This window comes from Ochotona curzoniae, unplaced genomic scaffold (genome assembly GCF_017591425.1).
Source record: "Ochotona curzoniae isolate NIBS_2020 unplaced genomic scaffold, NIBS_Ocur_1.0 scaffold_4683, whole genome shotgun sequence".
NCBI lineage: Eukaryota > Metazoa > Chordata > Mammalia > Lagomorpha > Ochotonidae > Ochotona > Ochotona curzoniae.
Window position 1 is genome coordinate 12,464,105 of NW_024467121.1, and position 22,832 is coordinate 12,486,936.

Sequence of the window (22,832 nt, forward strand, 5' to 3'; positions counted from 1 at the left end):
CACAGCAGACAGAACTCAGTGGATCAGAAGCGGCAGACACATAGCATGGCCAGAGCAGCCAGCGGCTTTGACTGGCATAGAATCTCACAGATAATTCTCACCCTGGCACCAGACAGGTGACACTGAGAGAAAAAGATACTGGTGAGTCACCATGGGGAAACAATATGCTCCTCTCTCCCTTTCTCCTACAGCGCCATCAAACTGACTATTTGGAGGCGGCTTGTTCGTACAGATATTGCAGCTGTGGTGTAAACCTGATTTTTGACACATTCTCAGTTTTAATTGGCTGCCTCTAAAGGAAAAATCCATTTTGCTCACTGACTTTAGGTCAGCGCAGGTGGCCTGATGGGAGTGACACATACACCCGTGCAGCAGCCTTCAGTGGGCTGTGAGGGGAGGCACACTCACGAGAGCCATTAAGGCAGAGTACCAGAGGTATCTGGAGCAGGCATTGGACAGAGTCCTTCAGCTGTGGGGAACGCCAGCACTCGGTGACAGTGGGAGTCTCACACAAAGGTGGTGGGGATTCAGTCACTGGGAAAGACTGGTGTGAAGCTGAGTCTCTAAGCACTTAGAGAATCACGTAGATCCTTTATGTGGTTCAAGTGCTCGCATGTGTGCAGTTGTGCCACCACATGCTAACCTTGGGTACCAATCACCTGGAACAAGAGGAAGACAGCCAGTGTCACCAGGAGTCATGTTCATTGCCTCCTCTTGTGCTGACAAAACATCAGAGCTGACATGTTCAACCTGGATATCGCCCTGGACTCTTTTCCCTACACTTGAGCAAAAACCACAGTGCACCTCCTATGCATACCACACATTTGCAGAGATCCACTGAAGGAGCAAACATTCCATCAGACCACAAAGGCATAATTCAGAAACTTAAAGAAAGAAACAAATAAAACCTTTTGGGGGAGAAAAATAGGTACTGGTATAAATGACTAAAAGAAATCAGAAAGATTTGAGAAACAAGAACAAGGGAGACAACATGACTTCCACAAAGGAACATAACACTTCAAAAATATTAGAGCATAAAAATGAAGAGATTGATAAAATGTCTGAATATAAATTTAAAAATATAATCATCAGACTACCCCAAAACAACCAAAAGCAAATGCAGGAGTTCAGACACTCCACATATGGCAAAAATGAAAAGTTTTCTCACAAGATTGATATTTTGGGGTCCAGAGGCATGGTCTAGTGGCTAAAGTTCTTGCCTTGAACGCGCCAGGGATCCCTTATGGACGCCAGTTCTATCCCGGCAGCTCCACTTCCCTTCCAGCTCCCTGCTTGTGGCCTGCGAAAGCAGTCGAGGACGGCCCAAAGCTTTGGGACCTTGCACTAATGTGGGATGCCCGGAAGAAGTTCCTGGTCCTGGCTTTGGATCAGCATAGCATCGGCCGTTGTGCTCACTTGGGGAGTGAATCATCGGACGGAAGATCTTCCTCTCTGTCTCTCCTCCTCTCTGTATATCTGCCTTTCCAATAAATAAATAAATCTTAAAAAAATTGATATTTTGAAAAGAAATCAGACTGAAATGTTAGAAACTAAGATTCAATATTCCAAATAAAATACACAATGGAAAATGTTAACAACAGACATCATTAGGAGGAAAAAGAATCTCTGAGCTAGAAGATAATTGTTTGGAAAAAACTTAGTAATAAAAGAATTTGAACAAATGAGAAAATTCAAAAAACTTTTCCAAGAATTATGTGTTATCATCAAATGACCTGTCATGCATATCTTAGGAGTAAAGGTGAAATAAAAGAATTTCCAAAAACAGAAATTGGAAGAATTTGGCACCACTGTCTACAGCCCTAAACGTTATCTTCTAAGCATAGAAAATTATATATATGAATAGCTAATTTAATAGCTGGCTTTTTGAAAATCTGAACAAAATCAGTGCAGCATTAGTCCAACTATCCTCCCATCCCCCACAAAATGGGAGAAAGCACAAATCAGTAAGATCAGAGATTGAAAGGGAAATATAGCAATAAATACCACAGATACACGAAGAATCATCCAGAATGATTACAAACAGCTCCATGTTAAGTTTGAACAAGTAGAAAAAGCAGATATAATTCTGGACTTATGCAAAATACCAATATTTAGTAAAGAGATACAGAAAAACCTAAATAGACCAATAGCTAAGATGGAGATTGAATTGATAATAAGGAACCTGTAAACAAAGAAAAGATCAGGACTTGATTGTTTGCTGAGTTCTACCAAACTTTTCAAGAACTAATTCCAATTATTCTCAGCAGTTAAAAACACTCGGAAAGAAGGGAATCTTTCCAAAATATTTCTAGTAGTCTAATTCATTTCTAGTAGTCTAAATTCATTTTAATTTCAAAGCTATGAAAAGATACGATTGAGAAGAAATGTAGACCACTGATTTTGATTTAGACAGATGTAAAGGTCCTTGACAAATTACCAGCTAATTGAATTCAGCAATACATCAGAATGAGCATTCTCACAGATCCCCATGGTTCAACATACACAAATGAGTAAACTTGATACATCACATTAAGAGGCTGAAGAATAAAAACCATATGATTATCTCAACAGATACAGAGAAAGTATTCAGTAAAATACAATATGTTTCACAATAAAAACCTTAATCAAATAGGGTTTAGAAGGATCATTCCTCAACACAATCAAGGCAATGTATGAAAGACACATAACCAGCATCACAGCAAATGGGAAAAAGTTGGAAATATTCCTGGCAATATTTGAAAACAGACAAGGATGCACACTTTTACCACTGCTATTCAATATAGTTCTTAAAGTCCAAAACCAGTGGGCAAGAAAATGAAATTAAAGGGTACAAATTGTAAAAATCAAGCTATCTCTGTTTGTAGGTGACATGATCCTCCATAAAGCAGAACTGAAAGAATCTACTGATAAATTGTTGGAACTCTGAAAGATATTGGTTAGGTTGCAGGATATAAAATCATCACACAAAAACTAATAGCCTTTCTACAAACAACTCCAGAGTTTAGAATGTGTAAGGTCATTCACAATAGCTTCAAAAAAACCATTTTATCCTTAAAATAAACTGATTCAAGAACCTGAGGGTTCTCTACAATGAACATTACAAAACATCAAAAAAAAAAAGACATAGAAAAAGAAACCAAAACACTGAAAATTCTTCCAGTTTCCTGAGTTAGTAGAATTACTATTATCACAGCATCTATAGTAGTAAAAGTGATATACAAATTCAATGTGATCCAAAACATAATACCTACAAGATTCTTCTAGAATCTATGGAAGGAAAACAGTGCTGATTCATACGTGGTTAAGATAGTCCAAATTGCTCAAGTCACCTTAAACAACAAAAACAAATGTGGAGATAACAAGATACCAGACTTTAATATATACTACAGGGCAGTTGTAATCACCACAATCTTTTACAGACACAAAAACAAATCTGAAGATCAATTGAACAGAAATCCCTGAAAAGAACCCACATTATCTACAGAGGTGGTGGAGAGAAATTATTTGGAAGCAATCTGTAATCAACTGAAGAATTAAAAACATTATTTTCAACAAATGGTACTGGGGAGATTGTATCTACATACACAGAAATATGACACAAGACCCCTATATACCTTATATAAAAATCAAGTATCAACAGAACAAAGATCTAAATCTAATAGCATCAAATTCCCAGGGGAACAATCAGAAACACTCTGTAAGACATAGTCATAGGCAAAGATATCTTGGAAGAGTCCAGAAGCATAGGCAATCAAATAAAAATTAAGCAAATGTGATTATAAGAGCTAAATAAATCACAAAATAAACTATGAACAATATGAAAAGGCAGCCAACAAAAATGAGATAAAATATTTGCAAACTGTAAAATTGATGGATGGTTAATTTCCAGGATCCAAAAAGAGTTCAAGAAACTCAACAAGAAAACAAATATTCCAATGAAGAATCGTACAAAGGATACAAATAAACATCTCTCAAATTCAAATGGTCAAAAGACATGATCTGGTACATTTGCCATCAGGGAAATGACAATAAAAACCACACTCCAATTAGAATGGCTATCGTCAGAAAATAAAAAAATTAAAAAAAAACATAAATGTTGGTGAAAATACAGGGGAAAATGATACTCTAATCCACTGTTGGTAGAAATGTAACTAGTACATTCATTATGGAAGATAGTATAGCGATTCCCAATATCTGAATATCTGTAATGAATCATCATCAAATAGCTGACATAATGCTGTTTCTTAATATTTCAATATGAATGTTTCCGGAAGAGACAACATTTGAACTCCCATATTAAACATCTGGTTCCAATGTTTGTTCTACTTCCAATTCTAACTTCCTATTAATGTACACGTTGGGAAATATTGTAACAGTTCAAAAATTTGTACTTCTACCACAAACATGAGAATCCCAGACTGAGATATCAACTCAGGGCTTCAGCCCAATATAATCCCTGTCATTACTGACACTGGGAAGTAAAACAGTGAAACAAGGAATCACTCTCTCTTTCTCTCTTTCTCTCTCTCTCTCTCTCTCTCTCTCTCTCTCTGTTATTTTGTGCAAATTACAAATCAGTGCCCTCACTTCCTCTTTGCCAGTTCCCTCTGAGTCACAATTTAGCAGAAAATTCCGGATCTGCTTGTGCCCTGTCAGACACCTTTGTGAAAGGCACAGTGTGTTAACAGTAGGAAACAGCCTTAACTGTTCCCCCAAAGCCCTTTAAATGCACCCACACAGGTGAGTCTTCCACAACCAAATATCTGCAAGTTTTTTTCACAGGCTCCAAGCAGGGAGCCTCAGCTGTGGAACTACCACCACCAGGGGGCCCAGCAGCAACTTTTTGGGCCTTGGGCAGAGGGGGCGGGGAGGGGGGGGGAGTGGAGAAATACTATTTTCTTCTCTGAGGCATTTAGGGTCTTCACAACCATACCCTCTAGGGGCTGAGCATGGAACTTGTGAAACATTTGCCTGCATTCTTTTTGTTGTTGTTGTTGTTAATTACATTGCATTATGTGACACAGTTTCATAGGCACTGGGGTTCCCCCAACCCCTCCCGGTACCCTCCCCCCATGGTGGATTCCTCCACCTTGTTGCAGTATTACAGTTCAAATTCAGTCAAGATTCTTTCATTGCAACATATACCAAGCATAGAGTCCAGCATCTTATTGTCCAGATAAATTCAACGATTTCTTGGGGAGACCATCTCTGATCTGAAGGCAGAACTGGCAGAATATCATCCCAATCAATTAAAAGCCACAACGTAACATTGTTAGTTATTTAAAAAGTTTGAGTTCTAGTTCTAGTTCATGTGATATTATAATATTATCACGCACAGCTAATTCCCACAACCTGGTTCTTTACCGTGAGCTGAAAACACCAGATAGAACGAGGTATCTTAGGAGGTTTATTTCAGCCAGACAGGAACAGGGTGGAGCTGGTGGAGAGAAAAAGGGGAAGGGACAAAGGAGGGAGGAGAGGTTGGAAGGAGAAGAGAGAGAGAAAGAGCACCGCACCTGGGGTCCTTTTTGTCTGCAAGGTGTGGGGGCGGAGATTGGGAGGGATTGAGGGCAGGCCCCAGGGGATTGTTGCCTGCAGGTGAATGCCTAGAGATGATTGGTGAGTGGGTGGGGTTGGGAAAGGAGCTGGAAGATTGGGGGTGGGATTCTCAGGTGGAATGCCAGGTTGCATCTGATTGGTGGATGGCTAGACCAGCGCAAATTTCGTGAGCTGTGAGGAAGAGCAAATGGCACCAGGTCCAGGGTGGGATATTTGAATAACTCCTTACAAACATCAGAACAATTTACAACACTATGAAATTATTTGACATGGTATTGAGTAACCAATATGTTAAAACATGTAGGCTCCGTACAGATCTGGTTTTTTTTAAAAGATTTATTTTTATTATTTTTTATTGGAAAGGCAGAGAGGAGAGACAGAGAGGAAGATCTTCCATCTGATGATTCACTACCCAAGTGAGTGCAACGGCCAATGCTATGCCAATCCGAAGCCAGGAGCCTCTTCCAGGTCTCGCACACAGGTGCAGGGTCCCAAAGCTTTGGTCCGTCCTCGACTGCTTTCCCAGACCACAGGCAGGGAGCTGGAAGGGAAGCGGGGCTGCCGGGATTAGAACCGGCGCCCGTATGGTATCCCGGGAGTGCAAGGTGAGGACCTTAACCACTGTGCCACTGTGCCACTGTGCCGGGCCTGCGTGCAAATCATTTAAAAGGCACTATAGTAGGAGATCCTCGCTTCATTTCCTAAGCCATGGTTTAAGAGGAAGCTTATTTTAGGACTAAAAACATCAAGATAATCTCACTTTTGAGTTCTTATTTCAAAGAAAACCATTTTTTTTTCAGTTCCAGCAAAAATCTGAGGATATAATCCTGTAAAAGTGAATTCTTAGACTTGTTCTTTGCAGATTTGAAGATAGAAACAGCACTGTTTATGTACAATAGGGAACTCAACAAATATTTGCTAAGCTGAATTCTGATTGCAAACAAATAGGCTCAGCTATGCTGATCTTAACCTCTGGCAAAGTAACAAACATCTTGAATGTTAAGGAAGCTTGTATTTGATTTGCAAAATTCCACAGACCCAGTGGAGTCTAGGAGAGGATTTTAAGGTCAACAGAAGCATTGTTTAAATTCCTGTTTTAAATTGTTTAGGTTACTGCGCTAAATTTACACTGTGATGCTGACATAATCTAATGTTTCTGTGAAATCAGCATACACTGGAAAAAAAGGCTCTAGTCCTTCCATATCCAGTTTTTTTTTTTATGTATTTATTATATGACACAGTTTTATATGTACTGGGATTCCCACCACCCCTCCCAAAACCCTCCCCCCCATGGTAGATTCCTCCACCATGTTGCGTGACTCAGCGCAAGCTCAGTTGAGATTCCTTCATTGCTAGCATATACCAAGCATTGTGATCCTCATATTATTGCCCAGATAAGTTCAATGGCTTTTTGGAGAGACCTTCTCTGGTCTGAAGGTAGAGCCAACAGAGTAAACCCAATCAATCCTCGGGGCATCCAAGGACGTCGGAACAACAGCCAGGAACCCAGAGTGGTCCTCAGAATCAAAAGAACAGTAAACTCCCTTCAGGACTAAGGAAAGAAACTTTCTCTTGTCCTTACTTAGTTCCAACTTTGGGTCTCCACCCTCTATGCAATGACTGTCAGGGTTGCTCCAAAGCCCCCCTCCAAACACACACACACACATATTTGAATAGACAGAGAACAACAAGGAAAGCTTGGTCAGTATAGACTCAAACATACTTTGCTAGGTAAGACACAGAACAAGGACACCTCACCAAGATGCTGAGGATTTCTCTGCTCGCCCCTCCTGTAACTGTTATGTACCTTATATGGGGAAATGTCAATGTTGGGGCTTCTGATTGATTGGGTTTACTCTGTTCGCATATCCAGTTTTTAATGCTGGCCTCAGGTTAATTTCATTGATTGATGTTCATTAATCTGTTGCACTCAGTGCCCTTCCTCCCAAATTTCCTGCTTTACTGTGATCCAAGGCGGCTCTCCTCAGCAGCCCTGAGTCTTTGCCTGTCTGTTGTTGGTTGTTAGGAGGCACCAAGAGAGATTAGAAACGGAGGAAGGTGTTGATTTATTAGTTTTTTTTCCTGAAGTATCATTAAAAAGCAATCAAAGAAAAAGTCTCCAAAAAATTATGATGTAAATGAAAATAGCAGGGCAGTGCAATGGTAGTACCTGTGTTGCAGTAAATGTGACATGTATTCAAAAACGCTGAGGCAAAGGAAAATTTTTCAAAGCAGATTGAGGACTATGTAAATATTTTAAATCAAGGATGCTTTGCTACAGGGTTAGTAATAAGGGTGGTGTCTGTTCAAGGTTGAAAAAACAGTTATTTTTTCTTCTTCTTCTTTTTTTTTTTAAGTTGCAAAATTCAGATATGCAGAAGACCAGCACACATTACAGGCGGGATTGGGTGCCTGCTAGGCTGGGCTAGATTGTAAGCCTCACCAGTGTCAGCTGGAATTAGGGATGGATTGGGCCGAGCCAGGCTATAGCACCCACTGGCAAATGCCGAGGCTAATAGGACCATGCCAGACTGGGCCACATCATCCAACTAGCACACATAGGAACAAGGGTGGGAGGAGGGAAAGCCGGTAGGGAGAACATGAAGCATTTCCCTGCTGAACTGCCACTCCCACTGGAAGCATGAATTGGGATGGGGCAGGCCAGACCAAGCAGGGCTGCAACACCTGTGGGCTTCATGTGTCTTTAAGTATCCTTTTTAGGGCAGGTTTGAAAGAGGCATATTCTTTTAACTTTTCTTTACTGTGAAAGAATTTTATTTCATTTTCAAAGACAAATGAAAGTTTTGCTGGGTACATTACCCTGGGCTGACAATATTTAGCTTTTAGAATCTGGAATATGTCGCTCAGTTCTCTTCTTGCCTGTACAGTTTCCTGTGAGATATCTCCTGTGAGTTTAATTGGCATTCCGTTATATGTCAGTTGATTTTTTCCCCATGCACATTTAAGGATCTTTTCCTTATGTTCGATTGAAGGGAACTTGGTGATCACGTGTCGTGATAAAGACCACTTTTGATCAAGCCTGTTGGAAGTTCTGTGCCCCACTTGGACTTTGTTTCCCAATTCTTTCTCTATATTAGGAAAGTTTTCCCTTATTATTTCATTAAATACATTTGTAAACCAGCTTCTCTTTGCACCTTCTGGGACACCCATAACTCTAATATTTGGCATTTTAATAGTGTCTGTCAATTCTTGAATACTTTTCTTTTTACCTTGACCCAGCTCTGCTTCCAGCTTTTAGTTTGTCTTCCCCTGGTGACAGGAAATATCTCAGAAATGTGATGATTTCAATATGAGTGCAGGAACAAGCACAAGGTCATTTCTAAAATAGTGGCATGGTGCCTTGTTGTCAATGAGATACTTATTCAGAGTAAAGTAATACACAAAACTCTTCCTCCAACTGAGATGAGATTCTTAATGGGTCATAGCTTGTTTTTGTTTTGAGATGTGATCATTTTCTGTGTCCAACCCATAAACTTCAACCTCCAGCAGTATGAAGTTCCCAAAAGATCTTTAGAGCATGATTCATCCTTTGGGTGGTTTCTGGCATGAAGACTTGTGCATTTTGTATGATGTAATGGTGTGCAAAACTAGAAATTCTATCTTTGAACTAAATCTTGGTCAGATAGTCAGAGAGCCTATACACCTGTAGTTAGGAAGAGAGAGGGGCCCTAAGCTTAAGAATGTGTTCTCAGGCAGCTGGAAAGAGAAACAGCAGATGCCACTTAAACTTCAATGAGTAGCACAACTTCCCCACACTTTCATTTTGGAGGATTGAATCTGATATCGTTGCCTAACATTTCTCTGTTTCTCTCTTAGCCCTGTCTTCATCACATCATCACCTTCAAGTGTCCTCATAACTATGTTTTTTACTAGAGCCTCCAGAATGCTGCTTTCTGCCATCACAAATTATACTTGCTTGACTGCATTTGTTTCTTCTGTGATATTTATAGTCTCTGATCTTGTTCATTCATTGAAAACATTCTCTGTCAAGAATTCCTCTTCTCCCACACATTCTTGAATTCACCATATTCAAACTCTTGGCCCCAGCATCATATCCAAAATGTTCTTGAGACAATTAAGTCCAATTCCAACACAATTATTTTCTATTCCCATGTTACTTAAGTTACTGAAATGTGTCTGTTCTCTCAAAGGACTTGGTTATTTGCCATCAAGGCAGAACCATCTTCTCCTTACATTGTATTATGCAAGTCACTGTGTTATTACTATTATTACCTTTGCTGTTCTCCTTTCTTTTTATGATCAATCATTTTGTTATGTAAAAAAAATGCCTGTTTCTCATGTATTCTCTATTTTCACTCATTTTATCAATCCGTTGTGATTGGTTAATGTCCTGACTGAACCAACCATTTTTTGGTAAAGCCCAAAAACACACTATTCTCGACCTATGAGTTTCTATTCCCAATGGCTTATTTGACATTCCCACTTGAATGAATAACAAGAATCTCAAATACACCATGTCTAACATTAAATGTCACATCATCTGGACCACTCACATCTTGTCTTCTCTGTACACTGCATTCATTCCAGTCAATGACTCAACTAAATATTTCTGGTGCATCTTTGAATCCATTTTCCCCAGATCACCATACATTCAATGTGTTGGCATGTTTTATTGACCACATCCTTAAAATAATTCCATATATATTCATAATGTCGATATCGTGGAAATGTTGGGTATATATTAGGCAGTCTTACCATCCATGTCAGACACCTGAAATGAGTTCCTGGCTCCCAGACATTTGGAGTGAACTAGCAGATGGGAGATCTATGCCTATTTATATCTCCCTGCCTATGTCCTGCCTTTCACATTAAAAAAAATAATTTTTAAAGAAATTGAATAAATCAACATCATGCTGTGATTTCCCATGAGAGAAACATAACACTGGAATTTCTAAACAACATTGATACAAAATACATAATGATAAGCAAAGAGAATGTATAAAATCTGTAGTTGATTCTTTTAATTTTGTGAGTAAAATTACAAAATAAAATTATTTTATGGAAAAATCATGCATGAAATTTAAAACAACAAGTATTTTTAATGTGAGAATACAATTTATTTTATCCTCTATAATTTCCTGTTTTATTGTCCAATATTTGTACAACAGTAAAGTATTATTTTAATAATCTGGCAATCTCATATTGAAAATTTTATTAGTCTGTAGTATGACAAAGCAATTACTGCTTTTTAGTCACATTTAACAGACACCCTTTCTACAACGTCTAGGTTGAGAATATTCTGGTATCAATGTCCCCATACTTCATTGTCAATATTCTTCCAAGAATGGATAATTGGGGTGATTACGAGCACTGCAAAAAAAAAAAAAAAACAAAAATCAGATATGAATTTGTTAGATAAGTCTTTCTAAAAGAGAGAATACATACATTCATTTATTAACTCTACATATTGAAATGGAGAATTCCTAGAAGATTCAGCTAAAATGTACTAGAAGATAAATTCACACACATTCTCTGATTTCTATTGAAGTACGCATTCATCCCAGCTCTCAGGTGATGTGCATGCCCAATTCCAAAATTCTGGCTATAAAATCAAAGTGGTATATAGATTGATTGACATTATAAATTCCCAGTTGATTGACCTTATAAATTCCATGAAACTATAAAAGATAGAATTGAAACATTGTGGTCAGCTCAACCCCACCCACAGCTTTTGTGCTTAGATGATGAAAATGGTGGCAGAAACAGCTGGGTTTTTCTTTCCAGCACATTCGCTCAATCCTTAAGGAACATTCTTTTCTTAAGGAACATTCACTCTATTGAGGAGGCAAAATTTAATTCTAAGACCTACAAAGCTGATTAGCCTTTTCTTACATATATTTGAAAGGAACAGATGGTAGTGTTAATTGTCTGCTCATCAATTAAGACAATTGTGTTTGATGTCAAAATGTCTGGGTTTAATGCCACTCCCTGGCTTGCAAACATCTTGCTAATGCAGACCCTCAGAAGTAGAGATGAGGGCTCAAACAATTGGTCCCCTACCAAACACAAGAGTATTAGGATGGGATGGCAGCTCCCAGTTCCAGACTATAAAGAAAATGGAAAATCACTTCATAGATGGGAGCTGCTTCTTTTAGTAAATCTAGCACATAATATATAGAAACTAATATTCCTGATTAGAAAGAGGAAGGGTTCTTTTGAAATCCTTCCTTAGAGATTTAATAGTCTCTCTACTCATTAGAATTTTATTTATTCTAATCTACAAATTGCATTTTAAATATCTCTTATTAATTAGACTCTTTACTGAATTCTTAAGCCTTGAACTAATTAAATGGATTTTCATGTTTGAAGTAAATAAGGTGGAAAGGAATAGATTGTTCCCCAGAGACTGTTAGGGAGAGATGACAAAACTTTACATTCAGAGAAATACTAGAGGATCTTTATTTTTATAAATGAACTGATTTATCTTAATATCTGTTCACAATTCATCCTGGCAAGGTTATGTATCTCAGAAAATGATTAGTCATGTTTGAGGAAAGGAAGGCCAAGGAAGATATTTGATTGGAAGAAATCAATGAAAAAGGAATTACAGGTTAGGAAAAATGTCACTGAACTATTAGGGTAGGAGCAGCAATAAGACTCACTGACACATAAATCAATAAATCCATAAACCCATACATATATTATTCCCATACCCCAAATTCCTTATAATTACATTGTGCATAGGTTGGATATAGATATAAATAAAGGCTGGTCTCATTTTTATTCATTATTAAAGATTCTCATGTATTCATTTGTTTCATTTCTAGCATATATTTAAGAAAAATTATTTGTAAAAACATTTTAAAAATAAGCTCCTAGCACAATAGCCTAGTGGCTAAAGTCCTTGCCTTGCATCCATTGGATTCCCACATCAGCTCCGGTTTCATGTCCCAGCTGTTCTAATTCCCTTCCAGCTCACTGCTTGTGGCATGGGAAAATAGTCAAGGATGCTCACAAAGCCTTGAAGCCCTGCACCTCAGTGGGAGACCTGGAAGATGTTCCTGGCTCTTGGCTTCACATTGGCTCAGCTCTGGCCATTGCTGGCATTTGGAGAATGAACCAGGAAATAGAAATCAATCTTTTTGTGCTTCCTTCTCTCTGTAAATCTGACTTTACAATAAAAATAAGTAGATCTTTAAAAAAATTAAACGCTGGAATCCTTCAGATCTCTACAATCTGCATCTAATGCATAAATGATACCTGAACACAGTGCTTCTGTACTATAACCTAGATCCATAATGTAAACTCTGGCTGTTTTCCTTATGATCTTCCATGATCCTTAAACCATTCTGCAGGCTCAAAGGTTGAACCTCAGAAGAAATTTCTGCTGTGAATTCTACAAGAGAGATCCTATTTCATATAGAGCCCCAAGCAGGGCCTGTCTTCCTTAATTAGGGAAGACTCATTCCGATTGAAATCTTTGGGCACAAGGGAACAATCTGTGAAATAATCCACATGGGTCACTTACAATGACATATCATAGTATCGAACATTTTTATTGAGGGCGTCGAGTTCTTTCATGTCCTCTGCAGTCAGTTCAAAATCAAAAACCTACAAGGGACAAAAGAATGGCATTGAGGTTGCACATAGAAGCTACCTTCTACCTGGGAATGTCAGAGTTTTCCAGGATAAGGTGATAAAGAAGGAATCAAGGAAAGCAATTTCATCACCATTGACAGAGAAATTCTTCTGAGTACTTTCAAGTCTGAGCTCTGTTACCGGTATTTTCAGACATACAATTCATCAATTCCCAGTCTTACTAATAAGTAAAGGCAAACTATTTCACAAACAAATGTGCAGTTGAGCAAAGTACCTAACTGCTGACTTTGTGAAAGATTTTTTTTCTGTATTTTTACTATGTCTAAAGCAAGTTTTGGAACATAGACTAAACTTTCCCCAGTCTGTTTACCTCAAATAAAACATTATCATTTCAAGGTTGTATTATATTGTTTTCTCATTTCAAACTTTCTAAACACTGTGTATTTATAGGATATGTTTCTTCCCTATTAAACATTTTGTTTTTCATACTGCATTTAGAAACTCACATATCTTATATGTTTAAGAATCCTCCCTGTTGAACAAACTGAATCCTACCTATCTACTTACTGAAGTCTAACTTTACATTCTTTTCAGCATCATGTATCCATTCAATACCAAAAGGTAAAGATTTTGTGCGAAAATATTAGAATCATTAATTGTAAGACGGAGATAACATCATAGCAACCTAGGCTGTATCTATGCATCTGCATCTGTGTTTCTATTTATCAGTCTGTCAAATATCTGTCTCATTTCTCTGTCTACTAGTATATACATATATTTTTTATCCACACATATGCCATTTGCACCTTTAAAACAAATATTCATCATTAATTCAAGTATTCGTTGGAACACTTTTAAGATATATTCATGAATTGATACAGTATTCATAGGAAGATTATGTACAATGTGGAGTTGAATAAGATAAAAATATTTTCTGAAAGTTTTCACATAGAATGTTTCATGTTGATTTTTCTTAAATTTATTAATGAATTTATATTTACAAATATTTATAAAAATCCATTTAAAGTATATGTTCCTGGGCCCGGCGCGGTGGCGCAAGTGGTTAAAGTCCTCGCCTTGCATGCCCGGGATCCCATATGGGCGCCAGTTCTATCCCGGCAGCCCCGCTTCCCTTCCAGCTCCCTGCCTGTGGCCCGGGAAAGTAACTGAAGACGGCCAAAGGCTTTGAGACCCGGCACCCACATGGGAGACCCGGAGGAGTCTCCTGGCTTCGGATAGGCATAGCATCAGCCGTTGTGCTCACTTGGGGAGTGAATCATGAGACGGAAGATCTTCCTCTCTGTCTCTCCTTTCTGTATATCTGCCTTTCCAATAAAAAAATAATAAAAATAAATCTTTAAAAAAAATAAATAAAGTATATGTTCCTATTGGTATTTGTTAAAGCTTAAACTCATAATGAAACTTTTGCCTGTCATCTTAAGATTGGAAAGACTTTTCAAAACAAAATAAAGATCATTTATATAAGATTTGAATGTAAATAAGGAAGCATTTAGAAAATGGTGTTACATATTGAACTATGACTTATATCTATCTTCCTACATGCCAAGATCTCTAAGCCATGGGGAGGTGATAAAATTGATTGATATGGTATCATTTCATCAGTCCTCAAAGTCTAATTTAATCTAATAAAAAAACCGTAAAACCAGAACAAGTGCCCTTATGGTTAAAACACAAATGCAATGTAGCACTTCAATTCTTTACTAAAGAACTAATTGCATTTGAACTTGAGCTTAACATTCAATAAGGAATGCATATAGGGAAGGTGAAAGATAAGAATCAGGAGTCTTAGGAATTTTTACTACATGGAAGGACTCACAAAACAAAAACAAATATGCAAACAAATAAAAATTAAATTAAGACTGATGCCACACAACCAGTACATTGCCAATCTACATGTGAGGTATTAATACTTTGGACTGTGAGTGTAAAGATACTTACTCTCACCATTCCAAGGTTTCCATCATATTACTCTGGGAGTAGATTTACAGGCATTATAGGAGGAGACATAAACTTTCATGCAATAGGTTATGCTAATTCAGTTCCCATGCCTGTCTTTTCAGAGATGCTGCTTGATGTTTACCTGAGTGTTCTCTTTGATTCTCTTCTCATTGAAGCTTTTGGCCAGGACCACCACCCCTCGCTGCAGAAGGTAGCGCAGGGAAACCTGACCTGGTGTGCGATTGTGTTTCTTGGCAATGGCATTCAAGACTGGGTCTTCCAAGAGAGGTGGAGTACTCAGATTATTCCTGGAGTGTAAATATACACAGATACAGAGGATGTAAGATGGAAAGCCTGAACTGAATTGACCTTTCAGTACAAATTCACCAGAAATTTGACAGAGATACAATATATCCTATGGATAAAAAGCGTGTAAGGAATATTTATATGAATCATTTGCAGTGACAGGATCTGAGAACAGCTAAATATGAACCCAGGGCCTGGCACGATAGATAAGGGACTCAAGTACTTGTCTTGCACGAGCAGGGATCCCTTATGGGCACTGGTTCTAATCTATTAAAAAATTAATACTATAACTCTTTAAAAAAAGAATCCAAAAGGTTATGGAGAAACACTCATACTATTTAAGAAGATTTAAATCTCTAGAATCTGAGAAATGAAGAAAACATAACAGCGGATGCCTTGGACATACAGAGAATAATCAGGAATTATTACATCAATTTCACACCAGTTAAGCAGAAGACCTAGAAGAAACAGATTTTTGGACACATACCAATTATCAGAAATGAGTCAAAAGGCAATTAATAATCCAACTAGACCTGTAACGGAGGCAGGGATTGAACCTGTGATAAAATCTTTGCCAACAAAGAAAAGCTCTAGATGGATTTCTACAATGTTGAATTCTACCAATTATCTCAGGAAGAATTTAACCCCAATCCTCTGCGACCTCTTTAAAACAATGGAATGGGAGGCAATCCTTCCAAACTCTTTCTAGCAAGCTAACACCAACTTAATATCAAACCATGGCAGAGTCAAAACAGAAGAAGAGAATACAGACTGATATCCTTGGTGAACATAGGTACAGAAATCCACAACAAAATACTAACAGAATGATGGCAATTCATCTGGCAGATCATTCACCAAGACCACGTGGGTTTTACCACTGACATGTAGGATGGTAACATATGAAAACCAATAATTGTGAAACACCATATCAGCTAATTGAAGAACAAAAACTATTTAGTCATCTCATCATATGTAGAGAAGGCATTCGACAAAATTCAACTCCACTTCATGCTAAAAGCCCTAAACAAGATAGGCATAAAAGGAGCATACTACAACAATAATCAAAGCAATATACAAAAAACAAAACAAACAAACAAACAAAAAAACAAAACTGTGCAAGCATCATATTAAATGGGAAAGGCTGGAAGCTTTTCTACTAACATCAGAAACTAAACATTGATGGCTAACACAGCTGTTCACCATTGTACTGGAAGTCATCGCTAGAGCTATTAGGCAAGAAAAATAAATTAAAGGAATTCAAATCTGAAATGAGGAATAACATTATCCCTGTTCACAGACAGCATGATTCTATTCATGGGAGAATCAAAGGACTCAATCGAGAGGCTATTGGAACTCATAAAGGACTAACAGGGTAGTAAGATACAAAATTATTGAATATAAATCCATGGACCTAGTATACAAAATCAACTCCATGGCTGAAAAGGAAATTGCAAGTACATTTATTCACCCTATAAAACAGTGAAGAACAATCATAAATGTCTCGGAATTAACCTAACAAAGAAGTGAAAGGACACCATGAAACAAATTACAAAACATTAAAAAAAATGAAGAAATTGAAAGATGGTGAAATTTACCATGATCCTTTACTGGCTGAACCAACATTATCAAAATATTCATGTTACCAGAAATAATACACAGATTTGATTCAATCTCGATTGAAATCTTAAAAGAAAAAACAATTTTTTAAAAAGGAAAAAGATGATACAAATTTTATTTGGAACACGAGAGAACACAAATAGCCAAAATTACCATGAAGAAAAAATACTAAAGTTGGAGGAATGACAATCTAAACCTCAAGACATGACACAGATCAATAATAAAACAATCTAGTGCTGATACAGAAGCAGTGAAAAAGATCAATGGGATGAAACTGAAATTCCAGAACTGAGTTCACAAATGTACAATCAGCTAATCTTCCACAAAAGTACTGAAAACGATCCAAGAGAAAAGGTCCGTCTTTTCAACAAATGTTGTAGGGGCAATTTAATAACATTATGCAGGGGTAAGAAACAAGACCTCTTCCCCTTCCACACAAACACACAGATTTCACCTTCTACAAAAATCAGCTCTAAATGAATCAAGAATCCAAGTGTACATGCATAACTGTCAAGCAAATGAATGGTGGTACATCTAATCCATGGAATACTACTCAGCCAAATGAAAGAATGAAATTCTACCATTTGTAAGCAAATGATTCCAACTAGAGACTCAGGTTCACTGAAATAAGACAATTCTGAAAGGACAATTATCATATGTTCTGATAAAATGTAACTTTCAAGCAAAATACAAAATCACTACATAAGCAAATACATGGAGGAACTGCATAATGCAAACTAGCATACTGAGACATGAAGCTACATTGTAATATGCTTCTCTACTCCTGGATAAAAGATGGACTCTCAATAATATTGTTAAACACATATGGATAATAAGACGGCTGGACTTTCTACCATTGTCTATAACACAATATCATGATATACCGAAGTAGCAGACTGATGAACCTATGACCGTTGCTGAAGGATGCTGGAGGAAAACTGTTGGGGAGTGGGACAATTGGGGGAAATAGAAGGAGAATTCTCTGATTTACAGTAGGTCCTAGTCAGGGAAGGCCATCATGGTGTCCCACATGCATGACAGAAACCAAAGCATTTGGGCCATTTTCATCAGCTTTCCTAGATACATGAACATGGATCCATCAGGAGGAATGGAAGTAGAACTTGACAAGCATCAGATATGGGATGTAGGCATCCCACACAGTTGCCTAATTCACTGTGTTACACCAGGAACTGAGGTTAATTTGGGCATGAATCAGCAGATTGAGGATCCTCCATTCCTTTGTTTCTTGTCCTCACTTTCTTTTAACATTCCATTTATTGCAAAAACAAACACATACACAAAGATACACACACACACACACAAATATAGACTGAGTTTGGGAATATGTGAACATATAGGTGAAGCCAGAGTAAGAGCATGTTGAAGACATTGAATCTCAGTGTTGGTACATAGGCAATCACCACATTATATTGTGGCTATATTTTTATGTCCTAGATTTTTGGTGATAAAGTGCAGACACTTATTTGAAGTATTTCATTACCAAATAGTTGCTGATATAGATTAACTCTTTTCAATTATCAATACAACCTTGGACCTCTTTGTGATCCCAAGACAGCATAAGCAACAAGAACAATGTCCTTGGACTTGCAGTATTCCAGAAGTTTACTCTGGTTGAAGTAAGGATGGCATTCCACCTGTAATGTGTCAAAACCAGAACACTTTAAAATACATGAGCCAAAACCACATCCACATCTTTAAAAATACTTGAGACACGTGCAGCCTCTAGCCCAATGTCTCAGTTCAAGTGCTCTTTATAGTTCAACATTACATTCATGGACGCATTCATTACACTATTTAAGTCGGTCATTTTTCCTATGCATTCCTCCTGAAATACTGAAAATTTCATCAGATGTAACATGTATTTTGATTACTAATATTTTAAAAATCTTTCAAAGCTCTGATTCTCAAAATGAGGTCATTAAATATCTTTTTTAAAAGAATTTTAATAACTTTTATTGCAAAGTCAGATATATGGAGAGGAGGAGAGACAGAGAGGAAGATATTCCGTCCGGTGATTCACTCCCCAATTGACTTCAATGGCCAGCGCTGCGCCAATCCGAAACCTGGGGATATGAACTTCTTCCAGGTCTCCCTTGTGGGTGCTGGGTCCCAAGGCTTTGGGCCAAACTTTACTGCTTTCCCAGGCACAAGCAGGGAGCTGGATGGGAATTGGAGCTGCTATGATTAGAACTGACTCCCATATGGGATCCTGACACATTCAAGGTGAGGACTTTAGCTGCTAGGCCATGACACTAGGCTCTAAATGTCTTTATATACATACATATACATATATGTATGTATGTATAGAAAAATATACATATATGTATATGTATGTATAGAAAAGCTTGCACAGAAATCAAGAAAATTAGTCATGTCGAAGACACTAGAAGCTTTCTGAGGAAGTTTCTGCTAATTAAAATGTGGACATTTAAGCATCAATATGGATAATGTAGGACAGCACTCTGGTGCTGCTAGTTAACCCATAAAGGAGTTGGTATGAATGCTTGCTGCTCCATTTACAAGCCAGCCCCATGATGATGTAGCTGGGAACACAATGAAAACCAGACTAAGTATGTTGGAGATTTGGATGGAGTTCCAGGCTCCTTTCTTCAGTCTGGCAAAGTTCAGCTCTTTCAGAAATTTGAAGAGTGGATTCTCAAGTTGTTCTCTATCTGTGTAGATTTTGATCAGTATTACTGTTATTCTGTCATTGTAACTATGATACAATCTTATTTTAACAATCATGGTATTTAACAACACCAAAAAACTCATTATTAAAAATTTAAATTGTAAAAAAAATTTAGATTGAATAATGATATCCTGAGTTTAAAATTAAAGTTTCAAAAGACATGTGCTGAAATATTTTCAGAGGAATTTATCCAAAATCTCTTTTAAATGATATAAATGTGAGTACATATATATATAATATATATACACATATTATATATAGACATATATATATTAAAGTTTGAATGAAAAATATGCTTATTGTGGTTGCAAAAAAAATTTATATCCATCATTATTAAGTGGTGGGTTTCTCATGATTTCTTTTGAAAATGTCTCATACAAATGAATATTAAAATCACTTTATTTGAAAATAATTTTAACTTTTACATTCTATTTCTCATGATTCTAAGGCAGTACTTTCATACGTAATCAGTTTTGACATAAGACAGTAATTTCTTACGTGTTATGGTGAACTCATGAAAAAGTCACTATGTTTTTTGTTGTTGCCTTTCATCAGTTCGAAAGTTCACAATAGTAGAATTCTTTTTAACACAAGAAATAGAATATTTCTATATTGAAATATAGAAAAAACACCACCGTAATAATAAAGCAACAGTTAAATCATTTTGATATGCCTCATGTTAATATTTTTATATCTAAGATCTCATATAACAATGTTTTATATAGATATATAAAATGCATCTAAAGTACTTTTATTCACATAATTTATACTAATAAGAACCATCTTTTCTCCTACTTTTTATCTCCTTTCCTCTATTTTTAACATCTATATCACCAATCAGCAGACTCCTGCTTTGCTGAAATAATCTTTCCTTTTTACTACATGGTTTACAAAGGACACTTCTGCTGTCAATTCAAGAATACATGAGAAAAAAGTGTTAGACAATTTGAAAATTCCTCCATGTTTAGCAGCATCCCAGAAAACTCTCTCCCATTCCACACAATGAGTCTTGCAGCCCATTGCCTGTATGAAAACATCTTGTAACTGCACAGGATGAAGCTTGAAGGAAATATACTGGTGTTATGGCAATGTCTTAAAACTTCCAGAAAAACAAAACCCCAAGTAATCTGAAAGTGAATCAACTGCTCGAAATATCAGACCCCTTGAATCGACTTCTCCTTACAGCTTAACACATCCTGTGACAGTGCCATAGAAATGTGAGTTGTGATTTGAAAACAATAATAAAACATTTTGCTTCTTTCAATCAGACTCCAAAATATCTCAACATAGTTCTCAATTAACCCATCATGAATTTAAATATATCCTCATGTTAGATATTTAGAAATCTAATTTTTCTTGATGTATAAGCAATAAATGATATATTTTCACCTATTACATTTTTACAACAACATTCCTGGTAGTAAATGGGGTATGAATGCAGGAATAGCTTTTTACATAATTATCAAGTCCTTTGAAAGCATATGTATTTTTCCAATAGCATAAATAGTGTGTGATAATTTACAATATTAGGTATTCTTTAAAATACGCATATACATATATTAACTGTTATTTATATATTTTCTCATTTTCAACAACTTTGGCATTATTTGCTCTCATCATTCTGAAACTGCTTTGCTAGATTTCCCACCAACTCCATACCACTAAACCCAACATTTTTCTGCTTGTCAAGATGACACTTGGGGACTGGCTACCACACCCTCCTCATTTTTCATTTTTCTCTCCTTGGTCCTTCATATTGAGCTTGGCTGACTTAACTTTCATTTAATCTTAATTTTCCCGAGGAGAATTACTATGTTTCTGTAAGTTTATATTTATTACAGAAAAGCAAGGACTCCAAAAGTCTTTTGCTCCATTCCAGATCATTTTTTTTATTTCAGCACTGACAACTGTCAACTCAATAACTGGAATGTCTCACCTGAAATTGAGCTTGAATAATGAAGTCATGCTTCTCTCATTCCATCCAACCCGCCCATTCTATGTTGCTATTGCAATGAAATAAATGATTGACCACATGCACAAACATCAAGCCATAGACCTGAGAAATGTGAGTTACAGAGAATAGGAAGAGAGAACCCTCTAGTCTACAGACTTACCTGGTTGCAGGTGGGCTTATACTTGAGTCCTGGCTTGTTCAGTATCATTTCCAGCTGTTTGCGATTGAAGTTGGACACCCCAATGGACTTGGTTAAACCTGCATCTTTGCAATTCTCCACAGCCTGGGGAGGTGGGAAATGTGTGGTTACATCTTTTTTGTATTACACTTTTTCATCTGTTCTTAGAATTTCGGGAATCCAAAAGTCATTTTTTTGCCACGCATAATGATTTTGATGAAACAAATATTTTCACACTGGAACATGGCAATTGTTAATGCTTTTGTTGCTTTGCAGATATATTTGTCTTCTGAATTCTGTTTCATGTACATTGAGGAAAATGATTCTTACATTCTTGTAAAACTTCCTTTTAACTACCTTGACTCATTCAGTGATGCAAATTTTGCTGTTAAAATTACAATCACCTTTAACAAATGTCTCCAAATTCAAGGGCCAATGGTTTGGTTTTTGCTGCTAGAGATTATGCTATGTTTTCTCCGAGCAAAGATCATGTTGATACCTCATTTGGGCTAAGTGGGGGCGAGGTCCATTATTTACATAGTACAACTTTCTGGAATGTCAAACTGGTGAGTTCCCCACCCTCTGCCATACAATATGCTTGCCATTTCTTGGATATTCCTCCTCTTCCTGAGATTGCTTCTGCTAGTACCTGTGGTAGGGTTTACAACCGAAATCGATTTTGTGGATAAAGAAATAGAGTTTTACAGCTGCATTGGATATGACTGAGGCCAGATATGTGGCCCAGTGAGTTAAAACATCACCTATGAAATCAACATCACACATCTAAGCCCCACTTTGTAATTGGAGTGCTCTCTTTCAGATCCAGCTCCATGATCATGCTTCTGCAAAAACACCAGAGAATGATGCAGGTCTTGGACCTCTGCAACCCACAGGAGACATCTAAATCAACTTTAAAGATCCTGAGATGCTTGAAAACCAACTATTTTTGCCATTTTGGGTGGCGAATC

At 37.1% G+C, this 22,832-nt stretch overlaps 2 protein-coding genes across 1 annotated transcript in view; both read right to left on the bottom strand.

The window, feature by feature from the left end:
• LOC121148045 (prostaglandin-E(2) 9-reductase-like) overlaps nt 1–22,832 on the bottom strand; it is a 296,739-nt gene that overhangs the window by 181,637 nt on the left and 92,270 nt on the right.
• Nucleotides 10,621–22,832, bottom strand: part of LOC121148054 (aldo-keto reductase family 1 member C15-like) — a 48,334-nt gene continuing 36,122 nt past the window's right edge. Inside the window, exons 5-10 of the mRNA XM_040968038.1 lie at nt 21,847–21,969; nt 18,571–18,677; nt 16,126–16,128; nt 15,242–15,407; nt 13,070–13,152; nt 10,621–10,911 (exon numbers count right to left, since the gene is read on the bottom strand). Of these exons, the coding sequence (XP_040823972.1) occupies nt 10,869–10,911; nt 13,070–13,152; nt 15,242–15,407; nt 16,126–16,128; nt 18,571–18,677; nt 21,847–21,969 (525 nt within the window). The 3' untranslated portion in view covers nt 10,621–10,868. The remainder of the gene's footprint in view (nt 10,912–13,069; nt 13,153–15,241; nt 15,408–16,125; nt 16,129–18,570; nt 18,678–21,846; nt 21,970–22,832) is intronic.